This window comes from Dreissena polymorpha, chromosome 9 (genome assembly GCF_020536995.1).
Source record: "Dreissena polymorpha isolate Duluth1 chromosome 9, UMN_Dpol_1.0, whole genome shotgun sequence".
Lineage (NCBI taxonomy): Eukaryota > Metazoa > Mollusca > Bivalvia > Myida > Dreissenidae > Dreissena > Dreissena polymorpha.
In genome coordinates, this window is record NC_068363.1 from 62,098,884 (window position 1) to 62,122,019 (window position 23,136).

The following is a 23,136-nucleotide window of genomic DNA, read 5'->3' on the forward strand; positions in this document are numbered from 1 at the left end:
CGCACAGAGCGCAAACCATAAGTCCCCTCTGGTGAAACCGGTAGGGAACAACAAGTGCTATTTCAATCTTTTATATACATCAGCATTATATTTTATTCGCATTCTATCAGTGATTTCTTCAAGATTCTCTTAGTGTTTCTCGACATATCAATAAAACACATGTCTTGACCAACTTGCATGATGATTGGGCAAAAATTGTGACTTCTATAGTGTTTACAAGGTTTCTCTATAGCCAAATAGGGAAAACTGCCCCCCCCCCCCCCCCCCCGGCAGCCATGTTATTCTACTGACCTGAACCTTTTTCGAACTCAACTCTCATATCAAGGAAACAAATGTTCTGACCAAATTTCATGAAAATTGGGCCAAAAATGTGACTTCTAGTGTTCACATGTTTTCACTATATACATATATAGAAAAATGCCCCGCCCATTGGCAGCCATGTTTTTTCACCGATCTGGACCATTTTCGAACTTGTCCGAGATATCAATAAAACAAATGTTTTGACCAACTTTCATGATGATTGGGCAAAAAATTGTGACTTCTAGAGTTTTTACAAGGTTCCTCTACAGCCAAATAAGGAAAACTGCCCCGCCCACTGGCGGCCATGTTTTTCAACGGACTGGTACCACTTTTTAAATCAACCAACATATAATTAAGACAAACATTTTGACAAAGTTACATGAAGATTGGGCATGAAATGTGACTTCTACAGTGTTTACAAGTTTTTTCTTTTTTTTGACCTAGTGACCTAGTTTTTGACCAGGCACCACCCAGTTTCGAACTCGACTGAGATTTCATTGGGACAAAGCTTCTGACCAAGTTTCATTAAGATCGGACAAAAAATGTGGCCTCTAGAGTGTTTACGAACAAATGTGGACGGACAGACGACAGACAAAGACTGGTCACAAAAGCTCACCTGAGCAATCAGGTGAGCTAAAAAAGATATACGGCGTTGATTGTGGTTGGAGTTGGTGAAAGTTAAAGAGTTCCATGAATGAGATCAAAGATAGCGAAAGTCTTTTTCTGAGCAGTTCTTAGCTGCATCACACGCAGTATGGGATGTTACGCTGAGTTTTCGTGGCTTATTTTACATTATTACATATTGCTGGTCATAAACCTAAACTAGATACAAAACAGAAAACCAAAAGAAGAATGGAAGTGAAATTAAACATATGAGTCAACCGGCCACACGCAAAGTATTCGTACATATTTTAAGTATTTATACGCGCGTTCTTCGAACAAACCTGTTTTAGTGGTTTGTCGGGCATTATTAATAGTATTAAGAATCATCGCGCTCATGCTTAATACATTAGTCAACATGGTGGAATAATTCTTGTTAAATTAATAAACAAAAGCACCGCATTACGGGTGCCACATTCAGCTGCAAAGGCTTGTCAGAATTTTTTTTATTTTTTTTTAGAGGTCACAGTGACCTTGACCTTTGACCTAGTGACCCAAAATGGGTGTGGCATGTAGAACATATGAAGTTTCAAAGTTGTAGGTGGAAGCACTTTGATTTTAGAGGCAATGTTAAGTTTTTTGTTAAAGTTTTATATTAGAGGTCACAGTGACCTTGACCTTTGACCTAGTGACCCAAAAATTGATGTGGCATGTAGAACTGATCAAGGTGCAACTACATATGAAGTTTCAAAGTTTTAGGTGGAAGCACTTTGATTGTAGAGCCTATGTTCAAGTTTGATATTAGAGGTCAGTGACCTTGACCTTTGACCTAGTGACCCAAAAATGGGTGTGGCGTGTAGAACTCATCAAGGTGCATCTCACATATGAAGTTTCAAAGTTGTAGGTGGAAGCACTTGGATTTTAGAGCCAATGTTAAGGTTTTTGTTAAAGTTTTATGTGAGAGGTCACAGTGACCTTGACCTTTGACCTAGTGACCCCAAAATTGATGTGGCATGTAGAACTCATCAAGGTGCAACTACATATGAAGTTTCAAAGTTGTAGGTGGAAGCACTTTGATTTTAGAGCCTATGTTCAAGTTTGATATTAAAGGTCACAGTGACCTTGACCTTTGACCTAGTGACCCAAAAATGGGTGTGGCGTGTAGAACTCATCAAGGTGCGTCTACATATGAAGTTTCAAAGTTGTAGGTGGAAGCACTTTGATTTTAGAGCCAATGTTAAGGTTTTAGCACGACGCCTATGGCGGACGGCGGACAAGCTGGCTATGACAATAGCTCGGGTTTTCTCCGAAAACAGCCTTGCGAAAAAATTATATTTATCATGGTATTGTTGAAAACACATTAAGAATCTATTATTGACATACCATAATTTCATCGCTGAATATCTTCATTTAATATATTTCTGGTTACATTGCGGGTTGGAATGCAATGCATTAAAGTGAGGCCACGCTTCCACTGCTGGAACGACAGCTTGTTTAAAACTTTATACTTTTACATGTTAAATGTTTAATTTCGAAAACAATTTAAAATGGTTTGGCCAAAACGAATATCAGGATAGGGAAAAACGCTACTTTTATGAACTTAAATAATTTTATACTAGTACACAGACAGGAATATGGAAGTAACTACTAAATATGAGAACATATATAATATAGCCTTTAAGTACAAACGCTGTGGCGCTGGCAATCCTCTGAATATAAAAGGTTCACGCACAAACTGTATTGATGTCAAGAGTTGAGTGTAAAACTGTTCTATCTATCAATCCTTTTCATTAGAGATAAAATTGTTTCATGCTGAACAGGCAGTAAAACAGTATTACAAAGACGAGGCCATGTTTCCAATGTGCTGGTGGTATGCTCAAATCAGCCAATGGACTATATGAAGTGTTTTCATTCGTGTCTAGCCGCTGGAAATTTTATTTGAATTTTATTGGACACTTCCAAAGGTCAGGTAAGGTCAAAAGTGACGTTAAACAGCTACGCCTTAAAAAATTTGATGTACAAAACTTAATGTAGTCCAACAAAAATTGTCTTAAAACAAAGAAAGGCCAGACAGTTTTTAATCCACTTGAATTACAGTCAAAATCGACAATGAATACATCAATGTCTGATTCCCTACATATTAATTCCCTTGCAACCTTTGTTTGCTTGCAGGATATAACCAAAGCTGTGTCTTTGTTATTTCTCTAGAGACAATGAGGGATAATGGTATTACAGAGGTCCGATGAGAGAGACACCATGAGGCTGCTGGACACAGCTTGATGTATAACAAGGCATGCCATTACCTGCAGTAGGTTTCCAAAACAATCTCAGTATTGCTTATTTTAGAATAAGCATATTAAAATTGTTGCAAAGACATCGCTACAATAATTTCGTATTTCAGATCATGCCATGAAAAGTTGTTTGCGACCTAATTCAATTGGATTGCTGAATAAGTGATGTAGTAATAATATATTCATACCAAGTGTTGGCTAGGTTTTATGAAGGGATAAAATTTATTTTAGGATAGATTTAATAGATTATATTTAACACTGCTTCTTTTTGGTCCAAACTGCAATCCATCAGGGCTACAAACACAGGACTTTTTTATAAGAAATCTTTTGAAAATCAATAGTTTATAGTTTATGGTTATGTTTTTCAATCCCAAGCTATGTCTTCATAGAAGGTATCAATGCATGAAGTTCTTGCACTAAAATATCTTCTGTCTATCTTGAGTTATTGAGCAGTAACATTAAATACCATGACAATTAATCCACCCACTCCATAATTATGAGTTAAAGCACTATGGCTTAAAATCTTACATTTGACCTTTTACTTTCATGATTGATCTAGACCTTGGGCCTATGGACACGCATCAAATGATCATGCATGACATTTCTGCCAAGTTTGAGTTACTAGCATATCCTTCCATAGTGAAGTTAAGCTCTTGCCAAAATCTATATTTGACCTTGAATCTTCAGTTGTAACCTTGACCTTGGACTTTGAGATTGATTTTGTATGCAACACTGCCTTTAATTTGCTTTAAGTTTGAAACCCATTTTCCCCATCCACATAGTAAACTATCAATCATAAATAAGCCTGGCTCTAGAAAAATGGAGCTTAATGCATGTGCATAGTGTCATACCAGATTAGTAGCGCAGTATGCTTTTTATAGAATTTTCTGTTCAAAGGAAGTCTCTTCATAAGGAAAATCCAGTTAAGGCATACAATTTTAGCTATGATCAGCCTGTGCAGACTGCACAGGCTAATCTGGGATGACACTTAACGAACACGCATTTAACCCCATTTTTCCAGATTGCGGCTCATATCACACACATTATCCTGCAACATATTACTTGCCATAGCTGCCAGTAACTAATGTTAGGAGGCAGGTGGCAAGAAATGTCTTTACAATTAAATTACTTTCCTGGGCATTAATAATTCACCAAGTGTTCATTGTTACCAGCTAAGCATCATAATATTTTTCATTTATATCTTAGTCAATTATTTTTCTGCTTATTGCTGGAGCAAATCTTGAGCTTCATTACAGGAAAAACACCAGCAGCCATACTTACAAAATCAAATTAAAAAATTGATGAGGTGGAGATTTGGAGAGAACAATGGTGTTCATTTCAAGGAAAATGGTTTGTTAGCTTTGAAACTGCAAATGATTCTGCCTTCAGTAACAAAATATGGCTATTCATAATGGGAATGGCCAAAAATCTAAAACAGGCAAAAAACAAACTAAAACAACTCAAATACAGATTTTAAAACAAATTGGTTTCCTAAAAAATTGCTTTTGTCATGCACTAACAATACTCAAAAGGAATTGATTTACTCCATGATTCATTAACTAGATGATAATTACAACGATTACCAGTTAAAATGATCGTGGAAGGCAGCATGCTGATCTTTATCAATTGATCTTTATTTAACACACTGGCTCATGCAACTTTGCAGGTTCATTTGAAATTAGCTAAACTAAAATTGTCAAACAACTTTGGTTTATCATTCATTTTGATAAGAGAAATTCAATGAACAGTATTTGTAATAAATAGGAAGAGTAACACTTTTGAAATTAAAATTATTGTCACATTAGACACACACTGTGCACACCACTACTAGTCTCCCCACTTTTACTTAAGGACTTTTTTTATTTTGTGAAAGTAACACTCATTTAAAATAATCGTATTGTGTCATATTTTTTTCCAAAAATAATCAAATTTTCAGGAAAAACAAAAATTTTCACATGATTTCAGGTACAAGATAATTTTCTCTTAAAACTGCCATTTATGTTATACATGCATATAATATATGCTACATTACATCATACATACCATCGCTATAAGCTGTTATGATGAATGTGAAGCCCGTTCCTTTGCGGTCCATTTTGCTAAAGCGAGAAGGAGACTTGGGCTTGTCAGTTCTGCAAGCAAAAAAGCACAAAATGTCTCAATGAACATCAAAGGCAAAAAGAACAAAATGTTAAATTGAACATCAAAGGCCAGAGGCACAGGATTAATCTATAAACATCAAAGGCAGAAGGCCTGCAATTTCCATTTGAAAATAAAAGGCCATTGAATGAGAATGTCTCACTAAACATAAAGGCATAGGGCACACAATGTCATAAAGAACATCAAAGGCCATAGGCACCCTATGTCTAATTGAACATTTAAGACCATAGGCAAGGAATGTCTTATTGCACATCATAGGACATAGACATGAAATGTCTGATGGAACATCTAAGGCAAAAGGCATGCAATTTGTCATTTAACATTCAAGAACATAGGCACCCAATGTCTCACCAAACACCAAATACCATAGAAACACACTGTCTCACTAAGCATCAAATACCAACAGCACAAAATGCCTCTCTGAACATCAAAGGCCACAGGCACACAATGTCTCACTGAACATCAAAGGCCACAGGCACTCAATGTCTCACTGAACATCAAAGGCCACAGGCACTCAATGTCTCACTGAACATCAAAGGCCACAGGCACTCAATGTCTCACTGAACATCAAAGGCCACAGGCACACAATGTCTCACTGAACATCAAAGGCCACAGGCACTCAATGTCTCACTGAACATCAAAGGCCACAGGCACTCAATGTCTCACTGAACATCAAAGGCCACAGGCACTCAATGTCTCACTGAACATCAAAGGCCACAGGCACTCAATGTCTCACTGAACATCAAAGGCCACATGCACACAATGTCTCACTGAACATCAAAGGCCATAGGCACTCAATGTCTCACTGAACATCAAAGGCCACAGGCACTCAATGTCTCAATGAACAGCAAAGGCCATAAGCACTCAATGTCTCAATGAACATCAAAGGCCATAGGCACACACTGTCTCACTGAACATCAAAGGCCATAGGCACTCAATGTCTCATTGAATATCAAAGGCCATAAGCACTCAATGTCTCACTGAACATCAAAGGCCATAATCACTTAATGTCTCAATGAACAGCAAAGGCCATAGGTACGCATTGTCTCATTGGATATCAAAGGCCATAGGCACAAAATGTCTAATAGAACATCAAACGCCAAAGGCAAGAAATGTCAAATTGAACATCAAATGAAGACGGCAGGCAATGTCTCATAGAACATCAAATGCCATTGGGAGGAAATGTCACATAGAACATCAAAGGCCATAGGCCCTCAAAGTCTCAATGAAGAGCAAAGGCCATAGGCATGTGATGTCTTATTAAAAATCAAAGGCCATAGGCACAAAATGTCTCATAGAACATCAAATGCCATTTGGAGGAAATGTCACATAGAACATCGAAGGCCATAGTCAGGAAATGTCTGATTGAACATCAAAGGCAGAAGGCACACAATGTCTCATAGAAAAACAAAGGCAGAGGGCAGGCACTATCTCATAGAAAATCACAAGCAGAAGACATGCAGTGTTTTATTGAACATCTAATAACAAAGGCATGAAATGTCTGATTGAAAATCAAAGGCTGAAGGCACACAAAGTATCATAGAATGTCAAAGGCAGAAGGCATGCAATGACTCATAGAATGTCAAAGGCAGAAGGCATGCAATGACTCATAGAACATCAAAGGCAAAAGGCATGCAATGACTCATAGAACATCAAAAGCAGAAGGCATAAATGACTCATAGAATATCAAAAGCAAAAGGCATGAAATGTCTCATAGAACATCAAAAGCAGAAGGCATGCAATGACTCATAGAACATCAAAAGCAGAAGGCATGAAATGTCTCATAGAACATCAAAAGCAGAAGGCATAAATGACTCATAGAATATCAAAAGCAGAAGGCATGCAATGACTCATAGAATATCAAAAGCAAAAGGCATGAAATGTCTCATAGAACATCAAAAGCAGAAGGCATGCAATGACTCAGAGAACATCAAAAGCAGAAGGCATGAAATGTCTCATAGAACATCAAAAGCAGAAGGCATAAATGACTCATAGAATATCAAAAGCAGAAGGCATGCAATGACTCATAGAACGTCAAAAGCAGAAGGCATAAATGACTCATAGAACATCAAAAGCAGAAGGCATGCAATGACTCAAAGAACATCAAAAGCAGAAGGCATGCAATGACTCATAGAACATCAAAAGCAAAAGGCATGAAATGTCTCATAGAACATCAAAAGCAGAAGGCATGCAATGACTCATAGAACATCAAAAGCAGAAGGCATGCAATGTCTCATAGAACATCAAAAGCAGAAGGCATGCAATGACTCATAGAACATCAAAAGCAAAAGGCATGAAATGTCTCATAGAACATCAAAAGCAGAAGGCATTCGATGTCTCATAGAACATTAACAGCAGAAGGCATGCAATGACTCATAGAAAATCAAAAGCAGAAGGCATGCAATGACTCATAGAACATCAAAAGCAGAAGGCATTCAATGTCTCATAGAACATTAACAGCAGAAGGCATGCAATGATTCATAGAACATCAAAAGCAGAAGGCATGCAATGTCTCATAGAACATCAAAAGCAGAAGGCATGCAATGTTTCATAGAACATCAAAAGCAGAAGGCATGCAATGACTAATAGAACATCAAAAGCAGAAGGCATGCAATGACTCATAGAACATCAAAAGCAGAAGACATGAAATGTCTCATAGAACATCAAAAGCAGAAGGCATGCAATGACTCATAGAACATCAAAAGCAGAAGGCATGCAATGACTCATAGAACATCAAAAGCAGAAGGCATACAATGACTCATAGAACATCAAAAGCAGAAGACATGAAATGTCTCATAGAACATCAAAAGCAGAAGACATGAAATGTCTCATTGAACATCAAAGGAAGAAGGCATGCAATGACTCATAGAACATCAAAAGCAGAAGGCATGCACTGACTCATAGAACATCAAAAGCAGAAGGCATGTAATGTCTCATAGAACATCAAAGGAAGAAGGCATGTAATGTCTCATAGAACATCAAAGGAAGAAGACATGAAATGTCTCATAGAACATCAAAGGAAAAAGGCATGTAATGTCTCATAGAACATCAAAGGAAGAAAACACAATGACCCATTTAACATCAAAGGCCATAGGCATGCGATGTCTTATTGAATATTATTTCAGAATGTTTGTTCCTTTCCTGGTATCATTTACATATTCTGTAATTCATAAACAAATTAGATAAGAAAGAACTAAAAATTTTAACAGCAAAATTTAGTCAAAGCTTTTCACGTCAGATCTTGGCTGAACAGGATACAGGTTTTTTAAGGTATTCACCCAAAATATCTGTGCAATTTCTAGTTCGAAATTAGCAACTTTTCCCAAATGCGGTACATTGCAAAGGTAATTATGTAAAACAAAATCCTTAAGATGTAATAAAAAGTCATATTTTAACCCATGAATGCCGAATGAACTCTCCCATCCTTCTAAATTGGATCAATTAATATCCAAAATTAGGGATCTCTGGTACATTTATTTCTATTTTTAGAATATTTCTTACAGAAAATTGTTAAAGCAAACAGCATAAACCCTGATGAGACGCTGCATGATGCGGCGTCTCATCTGGGACTACGCTGTTTGCCAAGGCCTTTTTTCTAGACGCTAGGCATAAATGGGTTAAATGCATAGCAGATTTATGATTATAAATGTCAGTTACTAAACCCACCCTCCATCTGTTTTGTATTATTTAACTTGGGGGGGGGGGGGGTTACCATCTTTCCCCATAAAGAATAGTTTATCCCAAGGGTGTGTGATGTGTCAGCTTTCCTCTGAACATTGCCATTAATAAGATGTTAGGAAACTATATCTCATATTCTGTACAATGCCTGAATCATTTTGAAAACATAACAGACACACAGGAATGAATCATACAAGAAAGCTATTCATTGTTATACATGGTTTTAATATCCATAATTATTTTCTGAATCTTTGGTCAGTAACAAGAAATTATAAATAAAACAAATTCGTAGAATAGTTATTTAATTAAATATTACAACATTTAGTATTAAGCACTATTTGGTAATGGAACTTATTTTAATTTGCCATCACCAAAATAATATACACGTTTGCACTTGTTAAGCACATCAACAACGTATCAATAATCTAGTTATAATACATAGTTAACACCTAAAGCTCATACAATTTAAATAGAATATGGGTTATTCATACAAACATAGTAGCAAATATTTAGGAATCACGGGTTTTCCTTAGTTTAAAATGACACCACTGAGAATAAATTCTGGTTAAATCTGGAATGTGACATAAAATATTATTATACCTCACTTTTATTCACAATGCTAAACTCCCATAGGCCATCGTGACATAGAAATAATGTCAGACCCAGCTGGAATAAATTTACTGTCCAAAATATACTGTATCCCGCTGCCATAGCAATCACGTGCCACCAGAGGGAAAAAATTTACTGTACAAAAAATAGTGTATCCCTCTGCCTTAGCAACCACGTGCGGAATGTTAGAAAATTATACTGTCCCATTCGCGCATGCGCAGTACGCAGTTTTGCCTTTCCGCTGTAAACAGACAACAAAATGGCAAGTAAACGTTTTTCAACGATAAGCGAGGAGGTTTTGAAGGCATTGGATCGTGAAAAGGACGCTAAAAACACTAAACGTGTAGTTAAACATGGTATGAACTTGTACGACGAATATCTTCGTTCAAATTACATGGATCTCGTGGAAAATCCAGAGGAACTTAACAACCAGTTATTGAGTTACGCTTTTTCTATGCATCTATAGTCAGAAAAACGACGAAAAATTAAAGAAAAAAACTTTGGACAGTCTGAAGTAGGGAATATCCAAGCATCTCTTAAGCACGTATAACATTAATTTGAAAGACCAGCAATTTTCATCAAGAAATGAAACCTACAAGTTACAAGTTAAGCAGCTTAAGCGAAGTGGACATGGGAGTGTCGACCACAAACCTGTAATATCTGACAGCGATCTGGAATAATTAAGTGGCAACAGTGTACCTTTTAATATTAACATATTAACACTCAATGTGGTTTTCAAAACAGGGTGTGGTTTAACTTAATGCCTTACCTTCTGAGGAGAGGTCAAGAGAATTTAGGTTCAATGACGAAGTCAACATTACTATAGAAATTGATTCAACCGGGAGAAAGTTTATACACCAGGTCATCGCAGAATCAACAAAAAATCACGGGTAGGTTCAATTAAAAAAATATATATTATGTCAACCTTTCAAATCGTAGTAATTTTACTAAAGGCTGGCAGTTGCTGCAAAGAATTATAACTATAAAAGGTGGCTGTTAATTAGTTTGACAGAGGAAAAAAAACACATAAATTACATGGAATTTTAGTGGTGAAACTGCATAATCTTTTAGCAAAAATATTTATTTTCGGTTTCAGGCAATTTTAAATGTCAGACCAGTGTCTAATTAAATGAATTCATCTTTTTAGGATTGACGATACACCTGATGATACCACAGGAGAAGGAAAGATCTACGAGCAGCCTGGCAGTACGTTTTGTCCAGTACGATGCTTTGAGAAGTACCTATCTAAACTGAACCCTAAACTCGAAGCATTATGGCAAAACCATTAGAATCATTTCATTAGAGACCAGTGACATTTGGTATTGTGCTGCACCATTAGGAAAGAATACTTTGACTGTGTTAGCCAGTGAACTTTTATTTTTGTTATCAAAATATATATGGTTATTCATTGCTGAATTTAACTAAAAGTATTGAATCTTAAAATTGCTCATGGTTCTTATAAATTGTTCATGTTTGAAAAGTTTGTTCGGTATAATAAAATAAATATTACATGTCTGACAGGGTGACCCCTGTCAGACATGTAATATTTATTTTATTATACTGAACAAGTGATAAGAAATTGACTGTGTTAACCTTCAAATCCTCCTCGCTTATCGTTGAAAAAGGTTTGCTGGCAATATTGCTTGCCATTGTGTCGTCTGTTTACAACGTCATAGATTGCGTAATCAAGTGATTAGAAATTGACTGTGTTAACCAGTGTACTTTTATTTTTGTTATCAAAATATAAATGGTTATTCATTGCTGTATTTAAATACAATTATTAAATATTAAAATTGTTCATGGTTCGGTATAATAAAATAAATATTACATGTCTGACAGGCTGACAGTTAATTTGTCAACTTTCGGAAAAATACTGTCAACCTCGGCTTCGCCTTGGTTGACAGTATTTCCTCAAGTTGACAAATTTACTGTCACCCTGTCAGCCATGTAATATTTATATACTGATTTCCTTTCTTATATTTGGGAGAAACACCGCGTTCTGAGAAAACTGGGTTTTAATGCATGTGCGTAAATTGTCATCCCAGATTAGCCTGTGCAGTCCGCACAGGCTAATCAGGGACAACACTTTCTGCTTAATTGACAATTTTCGCTTAAATGAAGTCTCTTCTTAGCAAAAATCCAATTTAGGCGGAAAATGTCGTCCCTGATTAGCCTGTGCAGACTGCATCTGGGATGACACTATACGCACATGCATTAAGCCCTGTTTTCTCAAAACACGACTCATTTAAAAACATTAATTTTCTTTCTTTATTCCAAAGTCAGGATATATTCTGAATATCTTTTTCAAAGATATGTCTTAGTTCAATTTGAATTTAATAAAAATATATATAAGTCAGGAATAAAAATGTTGGATAGATATTCATGAACCCTGGATTTAATAGATAATAAGAACAAGCAGTAATTTATAATTAAATATAAATGAATCAGCATGTCAAAACAGTTGTCAAAAGTGGGATTACCAGCAATCTGGCATGCATGTTTACATTTCGATATATCTGCCATCATTTGTCATACTATCATGTCTAGTCAGCTGCCAGATGTCACAAACTGTTGATATAACTGCATGTTCCTCCTGCCAGCCAAACATTACCCCATGTTTAGAGTGTCTTATGAAAAAACTAAACATGTTATGGTTGACAGGGTGGATATCAACATTCACCATGGGGTCTTCTGAGTTTCAAATCCTGTAGACATGCTTGTGGGCTACTGTGAGAAAATGAGAAAAACTCAAACTTTGACTGTTTTATCATAGAGAGGTTCGAGTACAGAAAATGAAATTATTCTCGGTTTGATAAATATGGTATAGTATGGTTTAATACGTGCTATTTAGAAGAGAGATTATGGTAATGGTTTAGCGCGAATAATGCACGGGTTTTGTGTGCATGTTTTAGCGCGAAAGCTCACGAGTTTTTCGTTTATGGGTATATATGATTTGCACATCTATTGAGTCGCCATTCGAGGGTGTATTTGACAGGCAAACGTTATGGAACAAGAAAACGAAAGGGTGACAACCCCGCCTGCCCGCCCTTAATGAACATATGTATGTATGGTTAAATAATTGGTTACATTGCTGTTATGTTTATAATATTGCAATTATAAAGTCTATATTTAGTATATTTTCAGTTCGGTTTTTAGTCCATGTGAGATGGGGTCTTAACACGAACCGATTCCTTTACTGGGAAAGACGATGGTTGTATTTTCATTTAAGTCTGAAGCAGCTAAGTTTTCTTGATTATTTTGACTCATTTTTTACTTAATATTGTGTTTGAATGAGGTTTTTTAAGTTATGGGTGTCATGTTTTTCGAGACTCTCACTTCCTGGAGATAGTACCTACAGCATATTTATTGAAATATTGGTATGTTTAAATGTCAGTGTTATTATTTTTTGTTGTCTTTCGAAATGAACATTTAATTTTAAAGACATTCTTAATGTACGATATTTTCATTTTGGTGTGACTGGTTAGATGTTGAAGTCGGTTTAATATAGCGTATCCCGCTCGCGATTTTACCTGAATCGTTTATTACTACTGATTATTGTATGGGGTGTATGTTAAGTCATGTACACTTCTCTTGATTGGTAGTGGTGGATGAATCTTGCAGATATTAGCAGCTTCTTTGAACAAATTAATGTTTCACATTTGTTAATTTATAATATTTAACAAGTTAGCGTGATTGATGGGCATTGGGGGCGTCCTGTGTGCATTTTGGGCATCGGCGGGGATCAGTTTATTCAAACAGTAACTCTTTATTTGAGATATATACTCGACGTCTAATTGTTATGAATAAATTTGCACTTTTTCACATGACACACATTTGCATGTGAAGTATTCATAATTGCATGCCCTACAGCATTTAAATAGTATCGTTTAAGTTCTTTATACACCTGAACAAAGATGTTACACCGTTTCCAGTCGTCTCGAGACTCATCAACTGAGCGGTGCCGTTGAGGTCTATATCCATTGCACATATAACACATACAGGCGTCAGAAGAATTGTTTTTTGCATTTATATGTTGAAAGTCCTGTCAAATACAAGCACTCACTCCTATTTTGTCTTTGGTTTATTATTTGTATGATAATGATAATGATGATGATATGGGTTATAAAGATGATGAGATTTTAATAGTATATTGAGAATAGAGAATAATAAATTTACTCATAACTATGAGTAAGTGTAAATAAGCGGTAAATCCAGGGGTTGGTACACTGAATGCACTTACAGTAATTAGCTGTCTAGATTAAACAAAGGGAGGCCAGTAGCCATTTGATAGTGATAAAGAACTGAAAACACAACCCTTGGGTAGCTGGTTCAAACCCCCTCTACAACCTTACCAACACCAACTCGTCTTCCCCATGAAACATTAAGCCCTGTTCTTGGAAAACTGGGCTTAATATGTGCATAAAGTGCCTTCCAAGATTAGCCAGTCTGCACAGAGTGATCAGGGACAATACCACTTTGCATGCTGGGAAATTTGTCGTCTGCTAAAATGTCGTCTGTTGAATTTATAAAATTAGCATTTTCATTGATTTTTTTTCAAAGAATACTATCAGAATAGCAAACAGTTTGGATCCAGATGAGAGGCCACGTTCTGTGGCGTCTCATCTGGATCCAAACTGTTTGCAAAGGCCTTCAAAATTCGGTTCCCGCACTGAAAGAGATACTTTCCACCTACATTGGATTTTTTTCAACAATTTAGGCACAAGAATCTGGCCTGATGTTCCCAGAACATGGCTCCATTAAACTGAGGTGATGCTATGTACTACTAGGTGCTACAAGACCCAGGTTTGCCTCTTGAACATGGCGGCCTCTGTCTTCTGTTCTTACCAACAACCAATAACAAGAAAGGACCAGATACAACAAGGTCATTTCTGTACAATGTGCCTTTTATCAAACCTGGTCTACCATGGTATACCATGGTTGTATAACTATGAACTTTCAAGGGAGTCCGTGGAAATTAATAGTAAAATGATCCTTGCTTTTGCCATGGCAAAACACTGAAGAGTTGTACACTGAATGTACTTTGAGTTTTCTGAATAAAAGGTCGATTATCGGGAAACAGAATGATGGATTTCAAAACATGTTGGGTTTCTACTGCATGGAGCCATTTGTTTGGAGTGTAATTTGCACACTTAATTTTAAAAGTAAATCAGTGCCAAAAAGTAGACTAAATAGAAACTTGCATTACAAAGCTGACAAAGTAAATTTTTTGGCTATCAAGACCTAGATGACCATATCTGAAAAAATTACAATTAAGACATCTATTATATCTTTATTGCTAACTGGTACTTTTTACTTCCTTTGCTGACAAATTGACAAAATTTAACAAAAACAACGATATTCTATGATATTATTTATTTGGGCCCCTCTCTGGGAAAACAGGAATTAATGCATGTGGGTAAAGGATCGTCCCATATTAGCCTGGTCAGTCTGCATAAGTTTACTGGAGGCAAAACTTTTTGCTTAGACTGGATTTTATTTAGAAGAAACTTCCTTTTTAAGAAAATGTCCATAAAAGTGGAAAGTGTTGTCCCTGATGGGGATCTTGGTCTTCTTTAGGCACTGCATTATCTTGGTCTTCTTTAGGCACTGCATTATCTTGGTCTACTTTAGGCACTGCATTATCTTGGTCTACTTTAGGCACTGCATTATCTTGGTCTTCTTTAGGCACTGCATTATCTTTGTCTACTTTAGGCACTGCATTATCTTGGTCTACTTTAGGCACTGCATTATCTTGGTCTACTTTAGGCACTGCATTATCTTGGTCTACTTTAGGCACTGCATTATCTTGGTCTACTTTAGGCACTGCATTATCTTGGTCTACTTTAGGCACTGCATTATCTTGGTCTACTTTAGGCACTGCATTATCTTGGTCTACTTTAGGCACTGCAGTATCTTGGTCTACTTTAGGCACTGCATTATCTTGGTCTACTTTAGGCACTGCATTATCTTGGTCTACTTTAGGCACTGCATTATCTTGGTCTACTTTAGGCACTGCAGTATCTTGGTCTACTTTAGGCACTGCATTATCTTGGTCTACTTTAGGCACTGCATTATCTTGGTCTACTTTAGGCACTGCATTATCTTGGTCTACTTTAGGCACATGCATTAAGCACAATTTTCACAGAGCAAGGCTTCAGTATTTCAATGAAAATTTCAGATTGCAAAATAAAGGCTGATGCCCTCCTCTCAAGGGCAAAGGCCTGCTCACCCAGGATTGCAATCTGTTAGACAACTTTCAGCTTTCAAACTGGGCTATTTATTTACACAATCACATCTGGCAGATCAAAATAATCTTGTTCTAGTTCCATCAAGCTCAGAAAACTAGAAATCTGTAGAACATGAATGTGCCACCACATTTGGCTTACATGTATGTAGGAAAACTCCACTTTTGTTGGAAAAATGGAACCAAAATGTGGAGGTGTGCAAGGGTACACGCAAGAACATGTTTGTAAAGTTTCAGCTATTTAGCTGCTGTACTGTAATAGACTTAACGGGATGGCGAGTTGTGTTTCCGTGTATGGATTATAAATAATAAACGTAAGACTATAAGGTTGATGATAATGTTACTATATTTCTTCTTGTTCGATCACCAGGCAAAACAACTATAACGTCCACATATAAATATACATTAGGTTCACCCTTTCTTTTAGTTGTGTTATGGTTACGATTTGTTTCTTATTTTAAGTTTGAGTTGACTATTGTATTTTATTAGAGGATCTTATTTTTACTAGATGTTGTCGATTCAGAGTTGGAAATTTGAATGGCCCCGCCTTCTGACGCTCGCCTTTTTATAAACAGTATCAGCCAATCGGGTTGCACATTGCAAAATCCGGACCAATTTAAACAATTGTTACAAAGTGACATTGGTGTTCTAAAATGAATATTTCAGAGAAAATTTAACTTCTTATGCAAAACTACAATTAATTACAATTTATAATGTGGCGTTCACTTGATATTTAGAAAGCACAATATTTAATGAATACAATGGCACCACATATGGTTTTAATAGACAAAAATATGATATCAAACGCCGCGTTTCCAAAATAGACAATGACAGCTTCCAAACAAGATGGCGGATGCGAATGACATTTGACAAGTAAGTTGAAATGAGAAAACTGCTAAAAATTGCATTTCATACATTTACATTAACAATCTCATTTAGCCATTAGGCTATAAGAAAATCATATTAAATATATATAAAGGGTGACCTTTTTCAGAATCATACTGATTTTAAGCACAAGCAAAAACTGCAAAATAACAACACATCAATAAATAATTAAATACAGTTTCAACCGTTCCCCAGTAAATTACTGGTGAATAAAATCACATTTTAACTATTATATTGCATAGGTTATATTAGCCTAACATTGATACTTTGGCAATGGCCAAGTAAACAAAAATTATTTGAGTCATAATAATATTGCATTTGCAATATAAACATAGCCTATAATTATTCATTAAACAACTACTAAGTAAAAATACAATATGAGATATATATTAGAAATAATTAGATGTTTAGAGTTATGGCTTGAGTTCTGTAACAACTAACTTGTTACATTATGTTAAATGACTTAGTTACACAACACAAAAGTTGAAAAGAGTAATGTTTTGATAAACAAGAGAGCCAAAGGTCCCAAGGCGCTAATCTGAGACCCTAAGTCCCTTATGCGTTAACCTGAGACCCAAAGGCCCCAAGGCGCTAGCCTGCAACTCAAAGGCCTTAAGGCGCTAACCTTAGACCCAAATGCCCCAAGGCGCTAGCCTAAAACTCAAAGGCCCTAAGGCGCTTACCTGAGACCCAAATGCCCCAAGGCGCTAGCCTAAAACTCAAAGGCCCTAAGGCCCTAACCTAAGACCCAAAGACCCCAAGGCCCTAGCCTGCAACTCAAAGGCCCTAAGGCGTTAACCTGGGACCCAAAGGCCCCAAGGCGCTAACCTGCAACTCAAAGGCCATGGGGTGTTAACCCGAGACCCAAAGGCCCTTAGGCATAAACCTGGGACTCAAAGGCCCTAATGCGTTAACCTGAGACCCAACGGCCCTAAGGCGTTAACCTGAGACCCAACAGCCCTAAAGCATTAACCTGGGACCCAAAGGCCCTAAGGAATTAACCTGAGAGTCAAGAGTGTTTACCTGTTATGAGCATTTAGTGTTCACTTGTTTTTCGCAATTAAACTAAAACAAAAACCTGGCAATGTTTTTTTAACAAACCACAATCATTTTTGAAAACAGCCAAGATATCTTAACATTTTTTTCATGTTCTTCGCAAATTCTATGATGAGCTATATCTGTAGAGTTCAAATGGTTTTTCTATATCCAGATAAACACAACTGCCCCGCCTCATGACAGTCATATTTTTCAATGGGCTGATATATTCTCTAAACAACCAAGAAATCATTAGACAAATATAATTAGACCAAACTTCATTTAGATTGAGCCATAAATATGGCATCAAGAGTGTTTTTCCTTCAATTCAACCTAGTGACCCAGTTTCTGTCCCATGAGACCCAGAACTTGGTTTAATATCATAGGGACTAATGTTCTAACCAAATTTTCAACAAGTTTTGATAATAAATGTAGCATGAAGAGTATTCACATGTGTTTTCTTTCACTCCATTAAGTGACCTTGTTATTTCCCCTGACATGCTGCTTGATTTGCTGGCAAAGTTTCATCATAATTGCATCAATAATTGTTGAGTAACTGGTGACACAGAACAAAGGTATAAAAAATTATGTTAGTCAGCTATACATTTGACAATAATTTTTTTCTTAAGAAGTGACCTCGACCTTCAATCAAATGTGACCAGCATCAATTATCTGCAAATTAATAATTAACATTTCTCTCCTGCTTAAATAAATGTTGCCTCTGTTTTTGGTTAAACCATTTTCACTTTTGATTTACATGTGACATTTGAGATAATAGGTTACTTGTACAATATGTACAGTACAGTATAATTATACAGTGTCTTTGTTTTATTTTGACTTTTCAACTTTATCCACAGTATGTTCAGAAAGCGTTGGCTTTTATATTGATACTTTCCTTCCCTTAAATCAAACATGTTAAAAAAGCAAATGGAGTTTCTCTTTTTTGTTCACAGCAAGAAAACCCAAATTTCATAACCCCATTCATGTTTGTAGGTAGGGTTGCCCAGGTAACTTCTCATAGAAAGTTTACACAAAGTCAGATACACCATCATGCCCACTTTAAGTCCATCTCAGGGTTTGTAAACAATACCAAATGATGGCATGTTTGCCCCTTGCAAATAGGTAATTAATAACATTGTGGAAAATATGCAAGTATATTCTGACACAAATTTCGTCTTGGATCATCCTATTATTAACTGGAGGATGAAACATCACAAAAATAGATAATTTTATGTTTTAGGGTTTGATTGTTTTTAAAGCGGAACTGTTGGACATGCATGCAGAGACAAATAAAGCAAAAATATGTTTGGCAAACAACAGGCACAGCATATTAAGAATATGACACTAAAAGATCCATTACATGCAACTATAACACTCTATTAATGATTCTTACCTAAACTGCACTGTTAAATACTGGCCAGTTGAGTAAATGGTAGATGGCCGGGTGGTACCACATAAACCATTGTTACCCCCTGCTTCTTCCTGAAATACAAATGTTCAAGTCATAGACAGAGACCATTGTTGTTTATCAAGTTTAATAGGTTTCAAACATGATGGGCAGAAATGTATGTGTGTTGCAGTGCTCCAGCTAGGATCAGAAAGGGCAGGGAGCTCCTTTGTCAAAGGGCACTTATGACACATGGTCATATTATCCATTTGGAATATTTTCAACAAGACTATTGCCAAGCAATATAGTCCCCTACCGGCTCCACCATTGTCAGAAATTCCACCATTGTCAGAATTTTTATTTTTATTTCTTTCCATAGCAACCAGAATTTTTGACGTAGGAACAAAATGAAATGACGTGCATAATGTCAATATTGCCATCTATCCGTGCTTCAAGTTTCATGAAAAAATATTAAGAACTTTTAAAGTTATCCCAGGATCCAGAAAACCACCATTTTTAGCAGTATTTCTAGTCTATTTGTTGCCATAGCAACCAGAATTTTTGACGTTGGAACAAAATTAAATGACGTGCATAATGTCCATATTGCCATCTATCCATGTTTCAAGTTTCATGAAAAAATATTAAGAACTTTGAAAGTTATCGCAGGATCCAGAAAAGTGTGACAGACAGACTGACAGACAAACAGAGCGCAAACCATAAGTCCCCTTTGGTGAAACCGGTAGGGGACAATAAAGCATGTGTTATGCATTTCACACTGCATGTATTTTTCATTCAAAGTATTGTTTCTATAATTAATAAAACTAGCTTCTCATTGTTAATAAGGAGAATTGATTGGAAAAACTAATACAATTTGCTTCACAAAAATGTCAAAAATGGGTCTGGCTGGTGTCTGAGGTGGCATGGTGGGACATTGAGGCTGCACTCACTGCAGTATGTTGCGCCCTACCATTAACCCTTTGCATGCTGGGACTTTTGTCATCTGCTAAAATGTTGTTTGATGAATTTTTAAAATTAGCATTTTCTTTGATTTTTTTCAAAGAATATTATAAGAATAGCAAACAGTTTGGATCCTGATGAGACGCCACGTTCTGTGGCATCTCATCTGGATCCAAACTGTTTGCAAAGGCCCTCAAAAGTCGGTTCCAGCACTGAACGAGTTAAGGCCTAGCTAAAGGAGCATTGCATGAGGTACCAGTTGCTGAAAATATTGTTAATTTACCATTATTTTAAGCAGAGATTGAACTTAATGAAATATTTTCTGTTTGTTTTAAATGACTCTGTTTATCTATTAAAATGTCTAAAGCATAAAATCAAATAATTATTGTTGATTTCATGATATCTCATTATTACATCCAATATTTGCGATATTTAGCAGTGCTCCAGCTAGGATTTGAAAAGGGCAGGGAGGCTTTTTTGTCAAAAGGGCACTTTCGACGCGCAGTATATTGTCAAAAGGGCACTTTCGATGCGCAGAATTTTGTGAAAAGGGCACGTTCGAGCGCGCGGGTGTTTCTGGAATGCTTCCTATTGCATGTTAATTTATATGTTATAAATAATTGTATTATTCCCATTATTATTAAACCATTCAAATATAATGTCTACAATGAGGATTAAAATAATTACAATGAAATAAGAGATTTATGAATTATCATATGTAAAAAAAAAAAAAAAATTTTTTTTTTTTTTTTTTTTTTTTTAGAGGGGGGGGGGGGGGGGCAGGGCAGGGGTTCGGGGGGCAGGGTGGAGGTTCAGGAGGGCAGGGCACGGCGCCCTTCGATTTAGGCCTAGCTGGAGCACTGTTTAGATGTCCTTAATACTACTGAGTCAGTTCATATTTCCTCTGTAAACCAAAAACAAGAGGGCCTGAAAGGCCCAAAGTCGCTCATCTGAAAGAAAAGGAACTGACCTGTTCTGTGCAGCACAAGACGTCAATGTTCTTACCAACTTTCATGACTAGTGAACACCCTGGCAGCCATGTTTTTCAACAGACCACAACCATTTTCATACACATCCAAGATATCATTTAAACAAATATTCTGACAAAGTTTCATGAAAATTCATGAATTCATATAAGGAAAAATGCCCCGCCCCCTGGTGGCCATGTTTTTCAAGCAACTGGAACCATTTTCGAACTTGTCCAAGATATCATTGGGACAACTCTTCTAACAAAGTTTCATGATGATCGGACAATAAATATGGGTTCTAGAGTGTTAACAAGGTTTTACAATAGCTATATAAGGAAAAATGCCACGCCCCCTTGGTGGCCATGTTTTTCCACCAACCGGAACCATTTTCGAACTCATCCAAGATATAATTGGTACAAATCTTGTGACCATGTTTCATGATGATCGGACAATAAATGTGGTTTTTAGAGTGTTAAAATTAAGGTTTTACTAAAGCAATATATATCCATATAAGGAAAATGCCAGGCCCCGAGTGCTGGTGGCCATGTTTTTAAAGCAACTGAAACCATTTTCAAACTCATCCAAGATATCATTGGAACAAATCTTCTGACCAAGTTTCATGAAGATCGGAAAATTAATGTGGCCTCTAAAGTGTTAACAAGGTTTTACTATAGCCATATAGGGAAAAATGCCCGGCCCCCTGGCGGCCATGTTTTTCAACCAACCTGCATCAATTTTGAACTTGTCCAAGATATAATTGGGATGAATTTTCTGACCAATTTTCATGAAGATCAGACAATAAATGTGGACTCTAGAGTTTTAACAAGATTTTACTATAGCCATATATAGCCATTTAAGGAAAAATGCCCCGCCCCTTGGCTGCCATGTTTTTCAATCAAATGTAACCATTTTCAAACTCATCCAAGGTATCATTAACGGCGATTCACAGTGTTTTGCAATACTTCAACAGCTGATCTTTATTGCGAGATGGTCGCAGTGAAATCACGGCGGAATCACAGCGAATCACCCGTACAGTGTCATCACGGTGAATCACCGCAATTTGCGGCGAATCACCGCGATTTGCCACGTTGGCCCACGTGGTGATCGGGGATTTAGGCAAAAATCGCGAGCCGCGTAGTGCATATAAGGAAAAATGCCCCGCCAACCGGCACCATTTTCGAACTCGTCCAATATATTATTTGGATGAATTTTCTGACCAAGTTTCATGAAGATTGGACAATAAATGTGGCCTCTAGCGTGTTAACAAGATTTTACTAAAGCCATATATAGCCATATAAGGAACAAGAGGGCCTGAAAGACCCAAAGTAGCTCACCTGTTTCCAAACAAGGTTTTTAGCACAAGGCACACATGATTTAACCAGAGGGAAAAAGCCATCAGGATTGAAAGCGTTTTTAATGATATAATTCATGTGTAAAGTTGGGTATTTTGAAAATGATAAAAGTTATGTGCCCCTCGATACCAGGTGTTGAAATATTTTTAAAGTGTAAAAAGGTAAATAATTATGTGTTGGAAATTATTTTTTGAAAATGTGAGGACTGCAAAAGCTATCCTGGGAAGACACTTTACCCATTTATGCCTAGTGGACTCTCCCATCCTTCTAAATTGGATCAATTTATTTCCAACATTAGGGATGTCTAGTATATTTATTTCTATATTTAGAATATTTCTTACAGAAATTCCTTTCAGCAAACAGCGCAGACCCTGATGAGATGCCGCATCATGTGGCGTCTCATCTGGGTCTACGCTGTTGGCCAATCCTTTTTTTCTAGACGCTAGGCATAAATGGGTTAAAGCACATCCGTAAATCCCTGTTTACCAAGAATGTCAGGCTCATTTGTATATATTTAGAGACAGATACAAGTAATGGAAGGATGTCTATGGCAATTCAAATGTTCATCTACCTTATAGCAGGGGAGGGTCAAGATTTAATTACGCAAAATATGGCAACCGACTTATTTTTGTTTGGGTGCCAAAACTGCAAGAACTTAAACAAAGGAACT

The 23,136-nt window shown here is 36.6% G+C and overlaps 1 protein-coding gene and 1 long non-coding RNA gene across 2 annotated transcripts in view; one reads left to right on the top strand and one right to left on the bottom strand.

Annotated features, from left to right (window-relative positions):
• LOC127844563 (uncharacterized) overlaps positions 1–23,136 on the bottom strand; it is a 114,731-nt gene that overhangs the window by 49,464 nt on the left and 42,131 nt on the right. Inside the window, exons 3-4 of the mRNA XM_052374917.1 lie at positions 19,196–19,284; positions 5,235–5,323 (exon numbers count right to left, since the gene is read on the bottom strand). Coding sequence (XP_052230877.1) covers positions 5,235–5,323; positions 19,196–19,284 — 178 coding nt within the window. The remainder of the gene's footprint in view (positions 1–5,234; positions 5,324–19,195; positions 19,285–23,136) is intronic.
• LOC127844564 (uncharacterized) lies at positions 9,878–11,434 on the top strand. Its single transcript, XR_008032807.1, has 2 exons — positions 9,878–10,528; positions 10,786–11,434. It is a non-coding gene; the product is annotated as an uncharacterized LOC127844564 (long non-coding RNA).